General features: G+C 39.5%; 1 protein-coding gene across 1 annotated transcript; it reads right to left on the reverse strand.

Moving 5' to 3' along the window:
- Positions 1–2,404: 2,404 nt before the first annotated feature.
- On the reverse strand, positions 2,405–21,098 carry fzy (cell division cycle 20 protein fzy). The gene is made up of 15 exons (XM_028312402.1): positions 20,628–21,098; positions 20,410–20,516; positions 20,006–20,176; positions 19,489–19,582; positions 19,016–19,245; positions 15,235–15,388; positions 15,017–15,123; positions 14,613–14,783; positions 14,096–14,189; positions 13,623–13,852; positions 12,686–12,832; positions 11,481–11,608; positions 8,457–8,604; positions 5,184–5,383; positions 2,405–2,995 (listed from the first exon to the last, which is right to left on the reverse strand). The coding sequence occupies exons 1-15, from the start codon at positions 20,926–20,928 to the stop codon at positions 2,896–2,898; spliced, it is 2,382 nt and encodes a 793-aa protein (XP_028168203.1). The 5' UTR covers positions 20,929–21,098; the 3' UTR covers positions 2,405–2,895.
- Between the last annotated feature and the right edge of the window lie 1,051 nt (positions 21,099–22,149).

The raw sequence follows: 22,149 nt of genomic DNA on the forward strand, positions 1-22,149 counted from the left end.
GAGCGGCACATCTCGTTGGAATCCCAGCCGCCGGAATACAGCGGGGTCTTCGCCGCGCCTTCCATTACCATCACCGATGAAACCGACTCCCGGAACAGTCGGCCTCGCTCGTCGACGTCCAGGAACTCTTTATCTCTAACTAGAGACTACCTCAGACGGTCGTTCGTTCGGAAGAGCGACTCAGCTAAAAGTATTCGCTCGAGTCTCCGCCGCAGTTTTAAGTTCGGGCAACTGTCCGGCAGCCACGAGCGATTGGTTCGCGCGGCAGAACCTATGTCAAGCACGCTTGCCATGTCAACGGTGCTTGACGCGTCGGAACCTCATGCGCGAAGCCGCGCCTCTGTCATATAATAGGGATGTAGACATCGCTTTTTATGAACTACCTACCTTAATGTTTTTTTTGTAAATATTCCGTCAGCTATTATCTCCGAAGTAGTAAGTAGTTTAATTTTAGCACTTTAATGTTTTTAAATGCCCTTAAGGTGTCAAATATTTTGGAATTTTATGAACGGTGTTCTCATCCCTATTATAATTATTATTAAACACGAATTTTGTTAATGTGATCCAGCATTTTAGATATTATTAAACATTTTTACAGCGATGATATCTCGAAATTAATAGTGAATGGTCATATTGCCTATTCCTGAACCGCCTGTGAGGCATCACAACCATATTTTTATATTATTTTTGTGTGTAAACACATACTAGTTTTTAAGCGAGTCTAATGATGCTTTTTGTTGTATAGTCGAGAGTTACGAAGGTATGACCCGGGATTAGAGTACACGTAGATTAAATGTGTGAATTATTTTTGGTCCTGACTATACATAATATGATTTACAGCCGGTTTAGTACTGTCGACGTATCCAAATGATTTATTGACACAATAATAAAGACATGCAGATGTTTTTAGTGCCCAAAATTTAACTGCTGCAGCATGCTGAGGATACGAATAATATATTTCAAGCCGACTGTATGTTGAACTTTTAACTTAACTGTAGGTACTTAATAATAATAATGAATCAGACAATAGTCTTTCGTAATTATCTTAAACCAGAATCTCAGAATCTTCACTATTTTACTAATGTGTTATTTTCGTTTTTTTTTGTAAGCACAATCGTGAGCCATGTAGATAGTTTTACAATGAAATATACCTTACGATTAGAAATTTAATCACTTAATGATGTATACTTAATGAATTTGATAATAAATACAGAGCTTAGATGTGTTTAAGATTTTTAATTAATATTGAAGTTGTGAAGCCATCGTTATAAGTATTAAAATCAGACTAGAAATGTGTTCTCGTTAGATTAAGTTAAGTGAAATATATTTTCTAAATTGCATAGACGATTGTCGTTGACTGAACTCAATATGAATGTCAGTGTGTTTGTTGAATGCGCAGTTTGTTTTATTGATGTGGCGAATAATTTCTAAATTTTAATTTGTAATGATCTGTTTTAATTAAATTGATTCATTTAACATCACAATCTTATTAAGTTTTAGTATTAATACCTTTAAGATGTTCGATTGGTAATCCGTTTAGTGATATGCATGCCACTTGTGTGATTCGCCACTAGAAAATCAGACTCATTTATTTCGTAAATGTGATGCATGACTATCGATTGTACGTATTAATTAGAACTAGTTTATTTTGTCACTATCGAAGTTCAAATAACAATAACCAATATTACAAGTTGTTACGTACTTAATTGAATTATTTTAGCAAATATAATTTTAAAGGTTGTGATTTGTTTTTTTACTAACAAAATATAATATGTACGATAGTTTTTCATCATTGATCGATAGTTGTGTAAAAGACATAAACTAGGGTATAATTTTTGTTCAGTGTAAAGTACAATGAAGTTAGATTAGTTTAACACTTTGGTTGTTCAATAATTATATGGCAGCTTAATTAAGTTCCTTCACGCATTTAAAAATTATATTAAATTGTGTTCGTTGAAATTTGGTTTTAGCTCTAGTCACTACACATTCTTCCATGCATCAGTTTTATTAATCATCACAATTTTGTCTACATTTTATTTAAGTATTATGAAATTTATAGCACATTTTTATCGCACTATTAATTTTAATTTCTTTATTATACATTTAATTTTGCTTGTTCTTTATACATTCCACATTGTTGCAATATTAACGAATTAGATAAGTAATAAAAATCTTTTTACGTCATACATTAGTTTCATTTCAAATCACGTTTTGTTTGTATGGGTATACTATTCTTGTTGTTTTTAAAAATATGTTTTACGCGAATTAATAGAAATTAATATTTAAATATCAAATACTTTATTAGATCAAAGACAAGGTTACAATAAAATCAAAATTCATTTCATACTTAAATGTAGAAAGTGTTCACAATAAAATGAGGTAAGAGGCGCATAATAGTTTTACAAAGTACTTAAAACAAAGAAGCCGAGGTGATGAAATGTTGTCAAATAAATAAGCTAAAGGTAATCAAAGATAAGAAGAAAACGAAACACGAAAGTCAGAAAAAGCCGGACTCGAGAAAAGAAACTAAACGTCGCGATCCACATTTTACAACCTCAACTTCTCACGCTCGTCTAAAACATAAGATGATCTAAATATCTTCCCAAATACCGCGCGTCACGTAAATCTACACTTTATCAAAACAGCGTCAAATTGAATAGAACCGAAATTAATATGATGTCATGATTACATAGAATTAAGTTTTAGATTAATCACAGAGATTTGAAAAACATACAACAATAGACATTGATAGATAAAATATCTAAATTGTTGACAAAACCAACAGTGGTTAGTTAAAAACTAGCTTACTAACAATAATTGTAAAGATCACATTATTATTTCAGTCATTCTAGTTCACCTAGCAGTCAAGCATTAATTAATGACATTCAATTAGTTTTACCTAATCAATGAATTGAGATTTAGTAATGACTTAGCTGCTTTAGAGTCGGTGGGTTCCTTCTTTTTCGCGGGATCCAACATGAAGCATTTCCAAAGGCTGAAACAAGACATTTCTTATTAAGGTCGGATTACTTTTTTAGGGTTCTAGTTTTAATGATTTAGTATCCTTAGTACAACACTAGTTCCGTCGGGCGATGAGCTCCGTCATGCCATTTTCAGCCGTATGACTTCAACAATAGGGTTCAAACTCACCGCAAGTCTCATCAGCGCCGGCAGACAATACTGTAGTACCATCAGGCGACAGTGCGAGGTGTAGTACGCGCGCCATGTGGCCTGTTAGCTTCGTCATGCCATTTCCGACCGTATGACATGGACGATAGGGTTCAAACTCACCGCAAGGTCTCGTCGGCGCCGGCAGACAATACTGTAGTACCATCAGGCGACAGTGCTAAGTGTAACACCCGCGCCATGTAGCCCGTTAGCTTCGTCATGCCATTTCCAACCGTAAGACATGAACAATAGGGTTCAAACTCACCGCAAGGTCTCATCAGCGCCGGCAGACAATACTGTAGTACCATCAGGCGACAGTGCTAAGTGTAGTACGCGCGCCATATGGCCCGTTAGCTTCGTCATGCCATTTCCGACCGTATGACATGAACAATAGGGTTCAAACTCACCGCAAGGTCTCGTCGGCGCCAGCAGACAATACTGTAGTACCATTAGGCGACAGTGCGAGGTGTAGTACGCGCGCCATGTGGCCCGTTAGCTTCGTCATGCCATTTCCGACCGTATGACATGAACAATAGGGTTCCGCCATGTGGCTGGTGAGCTTCGTCATGCCATATCCGACCGTATAACATGATTTATAAGGCTCAAACTCACCGCAAGGTCTCGTCGGCGCCAGCAGACAATACTGTAGTACCATCAGGCGACAGTGCAAGGTGTAGTACGCACGCCATATGGCCCGTTAGCTTCGTCATACCATTTCCGACCGTATGACATGGACGATAGGGTTCAAACTCACCGCAAGGTCTCGTCGGCGCCAGCAGACAATACTGTAGTACCATCAAGCGACAGTGCGAGGTGTAGTACGCGCGCCATATGGCCCGTTAGCTTCGTCATGCCATTTCCAGCCGTATGACATGAAGAATAGGGTTCAACTCACCGCAAGGTCTCGTCGGCGCCGGCGGACAGTACTGTAGTTCCGTCCGGTGATAGTGCAAGATGTAATACGCGCTCAATATGGCCCGTTATCTTCGTCATGCCATTTCCGACCGTATGACATGAACAATAGGGTTCCGCCATGTGGCTGGTGAGCTTCGTCATGCCATTTCCTTTAGCCGTATGACTTGAATAATAGGGTTCAAACTCACCGCAAGGTCTCGTCGGCGCCAGCAGACAATACTGTAGTACCATCAGGCGACAGCGCGAGGTGTAGTACGCGCGCCATGTGGCCGGTAAGCTTCGTCATGCCATTTCCGACCGTATGACATGGACGATAGGGTTCAAACTCACCGCAAGGTCTCATCAGCGCCAGCAGACAATACTGTAGTACCATCAGGCGACAGTGCGAGGTGTAGTACGCACGCCATATGGCCCGTTAGCTTCGTCATGCCATTTCCAGCCGTATGACATGAGCAATAAGGTTCTAACTCACCGCAAGGTGTCGTCGGCGCTGGCGGACAATACTGCAGTACCATCAGGCGACAGCGAGGTTGTAGTACGCGCGCCATGTGGCCGTAAGCTTCGTCATGCCATTTCCGACCGTATGACATGAACAATAGGGTTCAAACTCACCGCAAGGTCTCGTCGGCGCCAGCAGATAATACTGTAGTACCATCAGGCGACAGTGCGAGGTATAGTACGCGCGCCATATGGCCCGTTAGCTTCGTCATGCCATTTCCAACCGTAAGACATGAACAATAGGGTTCAAACTCACCGCAAGGTCTCATCAGCGCCGGCAGACAATACTGTAGTTACCGTCGGGCGATAGTGCGAGGTATATTACGCGCGCCATGTGGCGGTAAGCTTCGTCATGCTATTTCCAGCCGTATGCTTTCAACAATAGGGTTCAAACTCACCGCAAAGTCTCGTCGGCGCCAGCAGACAATACTGTAGTACTATCAGGCGACAGTGCGAGGTGTAATACGCGCTCAATATGGCCCATTATCTTCGTCATGCCATTTCCAGCCGCTTGACGTGAACAATAGGGTTCCGCCATGTGGCCGGTGAGCTTCGTCATGCTATTTCCGACTGTATGACATGGACAATAGGGTTCAACTCACCGCAAGGTCTCGTCGGCGCCAGCAGACAATACTGTAGTACCATCAGGCGACAGTGCTAAGTGTAGTACGCGCGCCATATGGCCGGTGAGCTCGGCCACTCGAGACATAAGCGGGTACTTCCAGATGACGAGTTGGTTGTTCGCGTAGCCGTGGCCCGAGATTAGTTCCTTGTAGTGCGTGCTCCAGACTATTGAGCACACCTGAGGAAGATAACAAGTTGGAATATAGTCTCGTTTCGTGTATATTTCAAAACTAAGGAAATGACCTAAGTACAGGCAGGGCCCAGTGGCGGGGCAAGACCTAAATTTGATGTGGGCAAGACAGATTTCGCGAGGCCTTGTTCTGTGGCGACCTGAAGACGGATTTTATGAAATAATAAAAAAAAACGGGTCAATGGTCTATTCATTGACAGTTTCTGATTTCTTGATTCAGTGATTATTTTTAAAGGAATTTTGCGCCAAAGCATAATGTTTGTCACTTAAAACCGTGTTGTTGCTTAATTTTGTGTCTGATTATGGCTGAATTTGTTTGGAAAAAAAAATTAACTACATTGTTTAGCTATCAATAATTTATATTTAATAGTCAATGTCTATTCGCGCATCGCTTGCAGATGGACGTGCCATTTGCTATTATTGTTTAACCCTCCGTGTACGAGGTGACTAAAAGTTACGTCCCGTACCAGGTGGGGTATGACACACCCCAATATACAAAGTGATAAAATTTTCATTCGGGCCGGGGGCGTGGGGGCGCCCCCGCCTGCACTGCACAGGTCACCACCACCGTCGGACGGGAACAGCTGTGTGCTTCCAGCTGTTCCTGTCGCCCCCCGTCCTGGGGGGCTTGTAGGGCCCGCCATGTAGGCGGGCAATCGCCGGGAGGGGCTGTGGTAGAGAAGGCTTTGTCCGGAAACCCACAGTCTCCTCCCACTTATGGCGAGTGACGGAGCACCGGGGTCTTTTTAGTGGGTATGCCTCGTCCTTCTGACGTGGTGAGCCCCACATAACGTACACACACAAATAAAAAATGCGTTGAATCGCATACCTACCCTGCGGGGACAGGGTAGGTATGCGATTCAACGCATTTTTTCCCCGTAAAAAAAAAAAAAAAAAGGCCTGTTCATCTCCGCGAGTTTACATCGAAAACAAAACACGCACGATTGCCCCCTACAAGAGTACTATTCGACAAGGCCTCACTATTACTTTTCTCTATGGCCTCACATACGAGCGAACATTGACTCACGCACGCGTATTCTTGTGTATGATGGAAAAATATAAAGAAAATGGTGTACTAAATACTGTGCAGTATTTAACTGCCTAAATAATAATAAAAACACAGAATGTACTTTTTTAAGTTGCCTCAAGACACTGAGAGGTAAATAAGTAGTTAATATTATTCATGATAATTCATGCTAAATCATGTATTTCCTCCGCCATTTACTGTAGATTGGCACCACTCTCTAATCTGTGATTTGGCACCTCACGTCACATCATTTTACCGAAGTCAGCCCTATAGCTTCGGCGCAGTACCGATCACTGACGTTTGTCAACAAAACTTCCGACAAACTTGCTTGACTCTTGAGACAAGCAAAATAACACCATATTGTTAATGACATTGAGCATACATTTTTTTAAATACCTTTGCGAAGTAAAACTTCTGTACGTAGTACTTATTATTATTCTGTGGTTGTATCGACCGAAGAAATCCAGAAATGGATATCCTCCATTGAGAAATGCCTTAACAACATATGCTATACATCAGGAGAAGGTAAACTGAACACAGAACAGAAGCTGAGAATCAGCAACACAAGCAGAAACGTGTTGGGTGGTGTCTCTCAATTGGCTGTGCAATATCAGTCACTAAAACAGAAATATATCTCAGACCAATCAATGATCAAAACATTAATTGATCAAAAGGAGTCATCTACCGCACTAGGAGATCAGATCGAGGACCTAAAAGTATCTATTCGCTCTACCCCAAAGGATGAACAACCGAATGTATCTTTTGCCGACGTGCTGAGAACCAGTAAGAGCTCTATAGTAAGACCACCAAGCACCAGTAACATTGCTATTTACCCAGCTAGCAAAGATAAGACCAGTGAAGNAGGTATTTTCAAAGATGCTTATTATTTTTCATACAGATAGACAATTTGAAAGAAGTACTGGCTACCAGTGCCGGTGGTTATCAAAATGCTCACATTGATCAGTCGATCGCCGATCGGTACGCGCATAAAAAATATTAACATGAAAAAGCAAATTACTTAATTTAATTTAACGTAGAGCAGGTCAACGCTCATGAATATCTTCAAGATAAATAGTCCCTAATTTATATGGACTGAACCAACGCTAACCCCTTTGTTGTCGGAAGTGGAGTAATATAATAATTAGTCTAGCTAAAGTTACCAGAGCTAAGTTAGAGCCGGCATCCATCGCGCGGCTGCTTGACTGCGAGCTGCATGGAACGCTGTAAAAATACACCCTGAGACTAGCGAGCAAACCAAACTGTGGCGAAAATATAACGTTGTTGCCTTAAAATGGGCTGACTACATTGTAATTCCCTGGACAAAAAATGGTCTTATTATTGAATGCGGTCAATACACTCTGAGTCATAATGAATACCTACCTTTACCTACATAAATTCAGTAAGTACGATTTTTGACAGTATTATTATTTGTTGATAAAACATTGATGATGTCGATGTAATGTTGAGATTAAAATTTAACGCTTTTGTGATCCTTTCACGACAGGAACCTCTAATTTACATTTCGGTGAATCTCTTTCGATATCAAAGTCAAGTCACAAATTCTGATATAATTACAAGGAAACAAAATATCAAATATAAGATTACTTTGAGCACAAAACACTTTGAGTGATTGTGAAATGAACCAATAAACGAGATTCACATCTAAATAGATGGCATTGAAAATGTTTTAATAAAGAGAATTAGGTACCTACGAAAATGTTTTAATTAGGTACCTACCTAACAGATAACATCACGAGAAATACACAGAAACCACACAATACCACACACACACCACCAAGCACCAGTAACATTGCTATTTACCCAGCTAGCAAAGATAAGACCAGTGAAGAGACTAAGAAACTTATTCAGACCATCATCAAGCCGGAAGAATTAAAACTGCATATCCGAGGGATGAGAAAAACCAGAGGTGGGGGTATTATAATCAGCGCTGAAGGCAAAGATGACCTTGAAAAATTGAAAAAATCAGAACTGCTGAAAACATCNTAAAAAGTTAATTATATAATATCCGTTTACCTGCGATTTGGTGTCGACGGTGTTGAGGTTGGCGCCGGTGTTGACGTTCCAGATGCGGATGGTGCGGTCCGCCGTGCCGCCGCCCGAAGCCAGCACGCCCGCGCTCCACGGACACCAGGCTAGGCCCTTCACGGCCGCCAGGTGCTGGCTGGAAACGACAATGGTTGGTTATAGCATAATAGCAGGCCTGTTCATCTCCGCGAGTTTACATAGAAAACAAAACACGCACGATGTCCCACCTACACTACAGGATACTATTCGACAAGGCCTCACATACGAGCGAACATTGACTGACGCACGCGTATTCTTGTGTATGATGGAAGAAAATAAAGAAAATGGTGTACTAAATACTGTGCAGTATTTAACTGCCTAAAAAATAATAAAAACACTGAATCCTGCTAAATCATGTATTTCCTCCGCCATTTTCCGCAGTTTGGCACCTCACGTCACATCATTTTACAGAAGCTTCGGCGCAGTGCCGATCACTGACGTTTGTCAACAAAATGGTGCTTGACTCTTGAGACAGGCTAAATTACACCATATTGTTAATGACATTGAGCATACATTTTTTTAAATACGTTCGCGAAGTAGTACTTATTATTATTCTGTGATAATAGCTCCGAGTGCCAAGCATCAGGGGGTGACAACAGTCACGCAGATTAGTACTCACTGGCACATCTGCATGACAAGGACGTACGCCGCCACTGACTGACAAGATACGACTAACAATATAAGCATTTAAGTTATACGGCGCTTGATATACTAGCACCTAACAGCCCCATGGGCACCATGCCAGCCCCTTGGTGGAGGTGCTGGCTGGAAACATAATTATTGATTAGATAGGTAGGTAGGATTACACATTTGGTTAAAGGTCGAAGCGGGGTAATATCAGAGTAAATACAAAATTCGGCGCAACTCCCCGCTAATCCACGCTAAATTTTGTCAGTGTGTGCGTGCGCGCCGCATACGTATTGGCGCGCTCACATACAAACGGCAAAGATTATTTATGGCAACGAGTAAAGAGTAAAAAGAGATGTGGGGCAGTAAAGTGCCGCCGCCCGACGCCAGCACGCCCGCGCTTCACGGGCACCAGGCTAGTCCCTTTACGGCCGCTAGGTGCTGGCTGGAATGATGATGGTTACTTATAGCAACGAGATAAAGACGCATTTGGAAAACTAGGTAACCATTTACAATGGCTCCATGGGCACCAGGCTAGCATCTTGACGGCGGCTAGATGCTAAAATAAGATCGCCGAGCACGTGAATTTCGTCCAATGACTCCGAGCTACCCATCCTTACCGCTCGCACGTAATTATATTGCTGTCGCGCTCGCACACTCACTGCGGCCGCCCGTCGCACAGTCGCGACAGCAACATAATTACGCGCAAGCGATAAGGATGGGTAGCTTGGGGTCATTGGACGAAATTCTACGTGCTCAGCGACCGGACTATAGCTGCAATCACAATGATTACTTAAGGCAGAGAGATAGAGATATGGGGTATTAAAGAAAGTGCCGCCGCTCGACGCCAGCACGCCCGCGCTCCAGGGACACCAGGCTAGCCCCTTCACGGCCGCCAGGTGCTGGCTGCAACGATGGTGGTTACTTATACCAACGAGAATGGAAAGGGAAACTAGATAACCATTTGAGCGGCGCGTCATTTACAATGGCTCCACGGGCACCAGGCTAGCATCTAGACGGCGGCTAGATGCTAAAGTAAGGTCGCCGAGCACGTAGAATTTCGTGCGCGGCGCTCGCACACTCACTGCGGGCGCCTGTCGCACAGTCGCGACAGCAACATAATTACACGCAAGCGATAGGGATGGGTAGCTTGGGGTCATTGGACGAAATTCTACGTGCTCAGCGACCGGACTATAGCTGAAACAGCGTTGCCAGACGTCCCGATTTTGGCGGGTCGTCCCGATTTTTTAATCAAATTTAAATGTCCCGCGCGGGACAGGCTCTGTCCCGCTTTTCGGAGAGAGACACACTTCACCAGACTATTGTTTGAAACGCCATATTATTCTAAAGAATAATTTTTTTGTTTCGATTTTTGTTTTTTTTTTCTTTTTTTATTCTAAAGACGAATTTAACGATAGAGTAAATCTGATTCAAAATATTATTTTTTTGTTAAAATAGGTACATTTTCTATGGCTACTTTTGCTATCTATTGTCACGGAAACGTAATTTTAAGTCAAATAAAAGGATAAATATTTGAAAACCTTTGATTATATACGTTTTTTTACTATGTCCCGCTTCTGACGGAAGAATCCCGCTATTTTCACTCAAAAAGTACCAAAGTCCCGACTTGGCGAAAAAAAAAACTGGCAACGCTGAGCTGAAATCACAATGATTACTTAAGGCAAAGAGATAGAGATATGGGGTATTAAAGTGCCGCCGCTCGACGCCAGCACGCCCGCGCTCCACGGGCACCAGGCTAGCCCCTTCACGGCCGCCAGGTGCTGGTTGCAATGATTATGTATGGCAATAGGTAAAGATATGGAATATGGATTATATGGAATGGCAATAAACGTTCAGACTTTATCCAAGCGGCGTGTCACGTCACTTATTATGACTGGCTGGTAATATCACACTTTTAGCAACGAGATAAAGGTAGGGAGCTATATCCATTTGGGTGAAGTATTTGAGCAGTGCGACGACGTGTCGCACTGCTCAAATACTTAATAAGTGACGACTTATTATGCAATAATATCACGGGCACTACACGAAAGCTCGGTGCGGGCTGCGGTCACACGCGCTTACTTTAGGCAACAAGGTAAGACAGAGTAAGAGGCAACACCTGTTTGGTTTAATCCTTTTTTTTATCTCAGGTAGTAGTCTCTGTCCATACCTACTGGGAGAGAAGCCAGCAATTTATGACTCACTAAAAACTTGGTGTGTTCTCTTTGCTGCTTTGTGGTCGACTATTTGAGCAAAATTATCGCTTTCCATTGACGGTGGTGATGAGATAAGTGGTTAATTAAAGGGGAGGGAGAGATGAAAATTGTGTTTTATGCAGTTACTTACTTGAAAGAGTACAGGTACTGTGGCTGGGAATAGTGCTGCCCTTGGACTATTGGCCAGATGTTAAGCAGGTTATCATTTCCACCAGATGCCAGATATCGACCGTCAGGCGACCATTTCAAGCCGCAAATCTGTAAATAATTTAGTTTAATTTATTTACATGTTACGCTCCAAGACCGAAAACGCTTATGAAGCGAAAAAAGTTTACAATTCATTGTGGTTGCTGTAAAACTTCCACATTGCGAACCTTACATTGTTCTTTCCACTTAGACCACAGAGACGGTTGTTCTTTCTTCAGTAATCCTAACTCAGACGTGGATTCAGTAAAGCACGATGGGCATGCGTTATCCAACGACTATGACGGAGACAGGACGATGATATTTTTACTGTCGGTTGGCTGTGAAGTGACTACAATCTTTTTTGAGGACAAGATCGGCGCCTGCCCCAATTAATTTTTAAGCCTTTACCTCGTATTTCGAACTTTAGTAAAATTCATTTATTTTTGCAAATAGGCTTTTAAAAGCACTTTTACACATACCAGTATTAACCCTACCACTGCTTCGAGACAATAAATGGGCCAGTGCTGAGAAGAAGCAGCGCAAGAAACTCATGCCCGTATTCACAAACGATGCTTGCTTAAGTGAAGCAGAAAATCGAACGCACAGCGTTGAATAGAGCTCTGTCGCCCGTATTCACAAACGATGCTTGCTTAAGTGAAGCAGTAAATCGGATGCACAGCTTGTGGCACAGCGTTGAATAGAGCTCTGTGATTGATTAGTTTGTCACCCTGTGCGTCCACGCCCACTGTGAGACCTCATAGTAATGTTTATGAATACGGGCGTGTGATTGGACCCTGTGCGTCCACGCCCACTGTGAGACCTCATAGTAATGTTTGTGAATACGGGTGTTAGTCACTTTTGTTAGTGAGATAACATAAGGTTCAAATGTTCAATTTGTTGGCCGTTTGGTGTAGTGGTTCGGATCCTGGGTTCGATTCCCGGCCGGGCAGAAATTGAAATGATGAATTTGAATTTGTGACGGGTCTGGGTGTGACTATGTATAATATGAATGTATTAAAAAAAGTATTTAAGTATATTTATCCGTTGTCTAGTACCCATAGTACAAGCTTTGCTTAGTTTGGGACTAGAAGCGTAGTGTAAAATGTCCAAGGATATTTATTATTATTTATTTATTATTAACCCGCTTACCTCTTGCGAGTGCGCGGCGAGCGTGGCGACGGCGTGGTCGCGCTGTCGCACGTCGTGGTGCACGATGTTCCCGTCGCGCGCGCCCGACGACACGATGTACATGTTCCAAGCCAGCGAGCCCACGCGCCCCGTGTGCCCGTCCATTACCTGGAATGAGGATATTGGTGTATGATGCTTTGGTGGCGTAGATTGGGTTGGCACCCTGGGCGATCCCCATATTCCCCCCTCCGTCATAAGTGCATAATTTAAGTTGGGTATACATATTATAGCGGGGGGCTAAGGGGCACCCCAGAATGGTCTGGTGACCCCCAGGAGTTTTGTATTGATTCGAAGATGATGAGATCGAGAAGATGTTGGTGTGGATGTTGGATCAAATGAGCTATATGATACCAATAGGGATGTTTCCTGGGTCAAAAAGCAAGAGTTTTAATTAGTCCGTCAGTTAACTTATCAAAAAATACTCTACACGTATTTTTCACTTTTTCAAACTAATGAAAATTTAAAGAGATAAAGCGCGCCAAAGTTCATAAGAAGAGGCTATACGTGCATAAAAGTGCCACACGTTGTGACGTCGTGCGGAACTTCAACGCACCATAACTATGTAATTATTTGTTAGATTGACAAATAAAAATATGTGTCCAATATCTTTTGATATTAAACACGACGGACTAAAAAAATTTTTTTAGGAAACTAGCCTATTGCACTAATTTGTGCGACTGTTGTGACCAGGGGGTGACTGCTTGGGGCATTATGTTATTCTGGGTTATAAACAATAATACTGTAAAGTTTCATCAAAAGTTCCCTCCAGTAGTTTTTGCGTAAAAGAGTAACAAACATCCAGCCATCTAAACTTTTGCATTTATAATGTTATTAAGATGTAGAATAAACGTATCTTTCTTTCTTTCTAGAATGCTTTTAGAAAATTAAGGCTACTCACCCTCAATCTTTTGATCCTCTCACAATCCCACAACTCGACAGTGGCAGACGAGGTTCCCACAGCAAGATGGGAGCCACCACCTTGAACCCAGCCCACAGAGCAGACGGTTTCAGAGCCTTCTAGAGTGAGGAGTTGCTCAATTTGCCCCGTTCCAGCGTTCCATAAGTACACTGAGCTTCCTAGAGCTACTGCTAGAATGTTGGACGCACTCCAATCTACTAGATTTAGATCTGTGAACAAAGAAGTTGGTATAAACAACACTATGATGGAACTTTCTGACATTTAATCTTGGTTATTGACCATAACATGAATCGATAACATTAATCAATCAACACTCAATTTGGCTGATCAAATCTTTATAAGGCCTTATTTATGGGTATTCAGAAAGTCACAAGTCTAGAGTAAGTTCAGAAAAAGCTCTGCTTAACTAAATATGGGTATTTTGCATAAATATGAATAAATAAAGAGCTTACAATAATCGTCCAAAATGTCCGGTGCATCCAAAATCCTGTCAGGAGCTTGAGGTATGTATCTTGTTGTATTTTTCACTGATGATGGAACTTTAGCCTGCAAATTGTTCACATTTAAGACAATGACACTGAAAAGCATTTACAATAATGAATTTTCAACTAAAATCAAATTGCTTTTGCATAAAATATTAGTTTATGTAACCTGAAAACACCAATGACAAAAATCTATATATATAAAAGAAAGTCGTGTTAGTTACTTCGCTTATAACTCAAGAACGGCTGAACTGATTTAGCTGAAAATTGTCTGGGAGGTAGTTTAGAGCCAGGAGAAGGACATAGGATACTTTTTATCCCGTTCGAAACAAAAAAAAAAGTCTGCTTATTTATTGCCATTAAGGCGGAACAAAGTTCGCCGGGTCAGCTAGTTTATTATAAAACAAAGTATGTAAACGATATGGTGAGAGTATTTTACATGAAGATTAGTAATGAATAAAAGCAGCCAGCGTTTAGCGTTTGATACCTGTGAATACACTACTCTTAGTCTGTTCTGGTAGCCCTCCGGAGCGGCAGGGGCCTTACAGGTATACTGCAGGAGTCTCCCCGGCTCTGTGTCAGTGAGAGCCCTACCGATGGCTTCACCGGCAGCCGTCTGCGCTACTACCTCTTCCCCTTTGTCTTCTTCGCGGCTCATCTGAAAGAGATAAATGCATTTATGTTAACAGAAGTAAAATGTGTATTGATATGGAGCATGCTACAGCATAAAATCAACAAGACACTCAAATTTTTCAATAAAACATTGAATTTTTTTATGATGACAAACAGTTACTCTGATATTTCCTGCAGATTCACTGAATATTTAGTAGCAAATGGAAGAACTATTGATTAGAAACTCAGTGAAAAGATTTGTTCCAATATCTCACTTACCATATAGTGGCACAAATCATAGTTGGAGTTACTTCGGGATGGAATGAATCGGTCAGCTTTGTTAGGGGTCTTGGAGGCTTTGTTTGGTGTGGGAGTGGTGGAGCGACCTGTCGAATAATAAGAGATACCTATATAACTGTTATAAAATAAATGACACTTGAATTTTATTGACACATGGTCATATTAATAAAGTAAATAAATAGTGAATTTAACCTTACCTGGGCTCTTTGTCTTAGAGGGTGTTTTCTTTCCTTTTTTGTTTTCATTTCGTGTTGGAGTTTTATTACTGGAGAGTACACTATTGTTACAACTTTGGTTGGCGGATATCGACAACTTTTGCATCGACTGGTTGCATGTACTGAGGTTGATANTTCATAAGAAGAGGCCCGTGATGTCTATACGTGCATAAAAGTGCCGCACGTTGTGACGTCGTGCGGAACTTCAACGCACCATAACTATATAATTATTTGTTAGATTGACAAATAAAAATATACAGTCGTGGTCAACTAATTAGGGACGTTATATGACTAAAACACAAGACCGTCTCTCCAGTCCCAAAAAAAAATCTTCACGAGGCTTTGTAGCTTGTGCCTATTAATAACAAGTAATTTGGCTAGTATTCTAAATATTTAAAGGCCAGAAAAGAAACTAGCTAGTTGCGATCAATATTTTTAAAATAAATAAATCATTGCCACCTACACATTTATTGACCTAGGGATGGACAACTAATTAGGGACACGTAACACTTTCACTGTAAATGTAAATAAATTGGAAATTATTTAAGAGCGTTGTCACATTTTTCATGCAGAAATCGAGAATTTGGCAAATTTCGAAATGATTTTAGTCATATAATTTATTGTTATAGCTTCTTTTGACTTATATCATCGTAATTATCATACGTTTTTACGGAATGTCTATTGACAACATCTCGTTCAAATTGGATTTTTGCCTACGAAAACAGCGAATTTCGAAAGCCCGATTTCCAGGTAACTCGCGAAGGCACAACTTTGAACTAATATTACAACAAATTTATTTCTAAGTAAGAAGATAGAATGTATTCATTAGAATAAGCATACCCTGAAGAAGAAAGTGTATTGAGAAAATTTTGATGTTTAATTCATTAAAATGCATTTTTATCATGTCTAAGATAGTCAAAATTCGAGAAAATTACTGCAAGAAAACAGGTCACATCTCATAATCTAAAAGTCATTTGGCAACATAAACTACTTTATACTTAAGAAGAAACATAGTACTATTATTGTGTGAAAAAGAAAAAATATCTATCTTCAATCTTCAAATGAAAAATTAATTTGAAAATACTATAAAATCGGGTGCATCAAATGGCATAAATCAGTCGTGCTTTGGCACTCGTAGACGCCGGGTCTATGTCAGTTGACTGCCCACTGACGTATATGCGTCACGCGTGATTTTTTCGTAAATTGTAGTATGATTGAGTACTTTTGATCCGCAAGTATTTTTAATTTATTTGTTTAGGTAAATCGGACTTGTAATTTCTTTCTTTTCAAACTTTTTATTATTTTACTTACAGAATATGGGTAGAATAGATAAAAGATATTATTATGGTATCTGTTTGGTCAGGAAAAAATAAATGACTAATAAAAATTTTAACAGGGTGTCAAAACATTAGTCTATGCTATTGTGTTTCTACCAACATAAAATATACTCTTCCTTACTAATAAAAGTTGAATAGCGTCTGTATGGTCACACAACGCTTCGTCATGTTTTTCCGAAAGTTCAATTACTGACGACTGAATGAAAAAAATTGGTGCGTAACTATTCATCTGATATTAAACGTTTAGTAATAAAGGGGTAGGTCAGGTAAATGGCAAATCCACCAGCGGTCGCTCGATGCCACTTAGACAAATAGTTTTATAAAACGTCAACTAAGTTGGTTAGATATTTGTATTGTAGATACTTATACAAATGAACGTATAAAATGAGTTTATTTTTAAAAGTATAGGTACAGGGTGGAAACGATAAGTGATTTCACTTGATTTTTAACTATACAAGATATCGAGAAACTGTTTACCTACTGTTCCTGTAAGTGCTTCATGAGCTCTTTAAAACAATAACAATAAATAGGTCAACGAATAAACTGGATCTATGCGAAAATTCAATGTTTCCGAATTTTATACTAAATGTATGCCGCCAGCCATACCTACCACATTAGAAGTGTTAATTTTTTAAATTTAAATTTTTAATTGAGTAATAATTATATAATAATCAAACAACAAACTCGTAAATTGCATTCTTATTTAAATAATTTACGGAAAACATGATTTTAGGTTTAACTTGCTACAATGTCATCAAGTGATACTAATTAATAAATACTAAATAAACAGATAAAGGGGACGGCATTAAGGCACTCAGAATTCTCAGAAACCATTGATTTCGTGTTTGTTTGCAACTATATTAAATGTATGGAAGCTGGAAATATAGGTTTTTTGAATAGATTCAGTTCGTTCTTAAACATATCTTTTCTTTGTAAAGCTATCTACAAGCTTTTATTTTCTTTGACATCTGTGTAAAATCTTTACTTACTTCCCGTTTTCCCATTGAGCTGAAATTTTGCATGTCTACACAGGCATGCAAAATTTCGTTTCATTTCGCACTAAACAATTTAATTTACACGTGTTTTCATGCGATGGCCAAGTCAATATATTTATGTAAAACGTTAATGATTTCCTGGACTGGACTTGGTATTACATGGATCTCAAGATTTTTATATTGCCGCCTGTATGTTTCACCTGCTTCTTCGTTTACTTTGGTATCATTTCGGACTTCACAGGTCGCACGTATTGTCTGTCATCGGATGAAATAAGATTTAGCTTGATCTCATCAGAAAACAGCACATTTATCCATTGAGCAAAAGCCTAATGTCCATACTTTCTTGCAAACGCCAATCTTGCTTCTTTGTGTTCCATCTTCAGTAGTGGAACTTTTCGAGGAACTCTTCCTACAAGCTTTGCCTCCACCAGTCGCCTTCTGACGGTCCTCGCAGATACTTCAACAGTCGGTTCTGGTCCAAAAATCTCGCTCTTGATCAGAACGAAACCCTTAAAGGGGTCTCTCTTTGCGAGAGTGACCATTCTGCGATCATCTTGTGGGGTTGTTTTTATCGGCCTCTTCCTTCTAGGCATACTTTCTGTGGTTTCATGATTTTGAAATAAGCCACTGCATCGTAGATTCATGTTTTTGGAACATTTCAGATGATCTGCAATATACCGGTATGGCCATCCACACTGATAAAGATTAATTATAACTTAGCGCATTGTTGCTTTTCTTTCAGCCCATTACCTTTAATAATTTGATGAGTTTTTAACTCGTAAGATAAGAATATCGCTTTTCAAATTGACGCCGAAATTACAAATGAAGAGAATAAAAGTTATTACTTTTTATTTTTTTTTATTTAGAAGGAAAAACTTAAGCGTCCCTAATTAGGTGGCCAGACCGTCCGTACCATTAATTACCGATTCATGTGATTTGATTAAGATGTTTTATTAAGTTAGTGAGTTTTTTAGTTGTTATTGTATTCTGTTAAATAGAGTTCTTGATAGTCAATATGTTTACAAAGTAACAGCCAGTAATATTGAATGAAGCTCACAATAATAGGATATGAACACTTAGTATTGCTCAGTATTCTATCTGTCCCTAATTAGTTGACCACGACTGTATGTGTCCAATATCTTTTGATATTAAACATGACGGACTAAAAAAATTTTTTTAGGAAACTAGCCTATTGCACTAATTTGTGCGACTGTTGTGACCAGGGGGTGACTGCTTGGGGCGTTATGTTATTCTGGGTTATAAACAATAATACTGTAAAGTTTCATCAAAAGTTCCCTCCAGTAGTTTTTGCGTAAAAGAGTAACAAACATCCAGACATCTAAACTTTTGCATTTATAATGTTATTAAGATGTAGAATAAATGTATCTTTCTTTCTTTCTAGAATGCTTTTAGAAAATTAAGGCTACTCACCCTCAATCTTTTGATCCTCTCACAATCCCACAACTCGACAGTGGCAGACGAGGTTCCCACAGCAAGATGGGAGCCACCACCTTGAACCCAGCCCACAGAGCAGACGGTTTCAGAGCCTTCTAGAGTGAGGAGTTGCTCAATTTGCCCCGTTCCAGCGTTCCATAAGTACACTGAGCTTCCTAGAGCTACTGCTAGAATGTTGGACGCACTCCAATCTACTAGATTTAGATCTGTGAACAAAGAAGTTGGTATAAACAACACTATGATGGAACTTTCTGACATTTAATCTTGGTTATTGACCATAACATGAATCGATAACATTAATCAATCAACACTCAATTTGGCTGATCAAATCTTTATAAGGCCTTATTTATGGGTATTCAGAAAGTCACAAGTCTAGAGTAAGTTCAGAAAAAGCTCTGCTTAACTAAATATGGGTATTTTGAATAAATATGAATAAATAGTGAGCTTACAATAATCGTCCAAAATGTCCGGTGCATCCAAAATCCTGTCAGGAGCTTGAGGTATGTATCTTGTTGTGTTTTTCACTGATGATGGAACTTTAGCCTGCAAATTGTTCACATTTAAGACAATGACACTGAAAAGCATTTACAATAATGAATTTTCAACTAAAATCAAATTGCTTTTGCATAAAATATTAGTTTATGTAACCTGAAAACACCAATGACAAAAATCTATATATATAAAAGAAAGTCGTGTTAGTTACTTCGCTTATAACTCAAGAACGGCTGAACTGATTTAGCTGAAAATTGTCTGGGAGGTAGTTTAGAGCCAGGAGAAGGACATAGGATACTTTTTATCCCGTTCGAAACAAAAAAAAAAGTCTGCTTATTTATTGCCATTAAGGCGGAACAAAGTTCGCCGGGTCAGCTAGTTTATTATAAAACAAAGTATGTAAACGATATGGTGAGAGTATTTTACATGAAGATTAGTAATGAATAAAAGCAGCCAGCGTTTAGCGTTTGATACCTGTGAATACACTACTCTTAGTCTGTTCTGGTAGCCCTCCGGAGCGGCAGGGGCCTTACAGGTATACTGCAGGAGTCTCCCCGGCTCTGTGTCAGTGAGAGCCCTACCGATGGCTTCACCGGCAGCCGTCTGCGCTACTACCTCTTCCCCTTTGTCTTCTTCGCGGCTCATCTGAAAGAGATAAATGCATTTATGTTAACAGAAGTAAAATGTGTATTGATATGGAGCATGCTACAGCATAAAATCAACAAGACACTCAAATTTTTCAATAAAACATTGAATTTTTTTATGATGACAAACAGTTACTCTGATATTTCCTGCAGATTCACTGAATATTTAGTAGCAAATGGAAGAACTATTGATTAGAAACTCAGTGAAAAGATTTGTTCCAATATCTCACTTACCATATAGTGGCACAAATCATAGTTGGAGTTACTTCGGGATGGAATGAATCGGTCAGCTTTGTTAGGGGTCTTGGAGGCTTTGTTTGGTGTGGGAGTGGTGGAGCGACCTGTCGAATAATAAGAGATACCTATATAACTGTTATAAAATAAATGACACTTGAATTTTATTGACACATGGTCATATTAATAAAGTAAATAAATAGTGAATTTAACCTTACCTGGGCTCTTTGTCTTAGAGGGTGTTTTCTTTCCTTTTTTGTTTTCATTTCGTGTTGGAGTTTTATTACTGGAGAGTACACTATTGTTACAACTTTGGTTGGCGGATATCGACAACTTTTGCATCGACTGGTTGCATGTACTGAGGTTGATATTCGATATATTTTTGAATGATGCGCTTAGCGATGGATTGTGATTCTCATTGTTGGTCTTCTTCACCCATCGCTGAAGAGGGCCACGAGTTATCGGGCCATCTATTGTAGCCAAACTTTTCAAATCGTTCAAGTAGTTGAATTGTGCCATTTTTCATGCACTAAGCACAAACGCTCACTACAAAGTTAGTAGACAGAGTAATCGTCAATCACAGTAAATTTTATTTCGTAAAAACATCAGACAATATAAATAAAATATTTATCGTCGATCATCAACACAATAAAAATCGCAATTTTCTCGACTGCAAAATGACAGTTAAAACCGGAAGCCGTTGGAAATTTGAAATTCTATTCCAAGTTTTTTTGATTCGATTACGGCTTGGCATACCGTTGTTTTACCTAAGTTAATGCCACGGCTATATTTGCGTTTTTGGTAATAGTTGTACTTCGAGGCATACATCGAGGTTACAAATTAGGGAGACGTTATTTAAATATTGCTTTAAAAGCTCTTTCGAGTTATGTTATCATAATTAATTTGCAATATTTTTGAGACTCTGGTAGACCTATATTATTACTCCTGCAAGGTTGCTGGTGTTTTAAAAATGTCCCTGGCAAAAATGGCGACAAATTATTATTTTTCACAACTGACTTTTGCCTGCGGCTTTGCTCTCATAAAATTCAATTCAATTATACAGAAAAAATCAAATTATGTATAATGGCACGTATTGTTGTAACTTGGTCAAATTAGTCAAATAACTGAATCGTTCGTTCCAGCCGAAAGACGTCGACAGCTGGACAAAGGCCTCCCCCAAGGAAGAAGAAAATAAGTGAATATCACGCGTAAACAACAATATGTACTTTAGTCTCATCAAAATCCATCTAGTAGTTTTTACGTGAAAGAGTAATAAACATCTAGCCACACATGCGTGACATGGTAAACAAAAACGATGGTAATGGTTGATCATGACTGTATTCCTGACACTGTTGTCCTTCCAATTTTTGTCCCCATCATGGGGCCAACAGAAATACAGGATGATTGCAACTGATAGTTGATGACCACTAGGATTTGGGGTAAATTTAAATAAAACACAAGATTATGAAAATCTGTATATTTCTAGGTTCGTTCATAAAATAAACTTGTATCTAAATAATCGAAAAATATAAATTTAATTACGTAAAAGTGCATTCTGTTGTTCTAATGCATAATACAACATTTAAAATCACTGAACATAATACACTTTGCTATGGCATATCAGAATGTTGATTTTAATATATTTATTCATTATTACGTCCTATTATAATTTACTATGTAAAATAATCATGATTGGAATTAAAAATAATATTGTTCGTATAACATTGTTCTAAATTAATT

This window comes from Ostrinia furnacalis, unplaced genomic scaffold, assembly GCF_004193835.3.
Source record: "Ostrinia furnacalis isolate ACB-3 unplaced genomic scaffold, ASM419383v2 OfSCF3926, whole genome shotgun sequence".
Classification (NCBI taxonomy): Eukaryota; Metazoa; Arthropoda; class Insecta; order Lepidoptera; family Crambidae; genus Ostrinia; species Ostrinia furnacalis.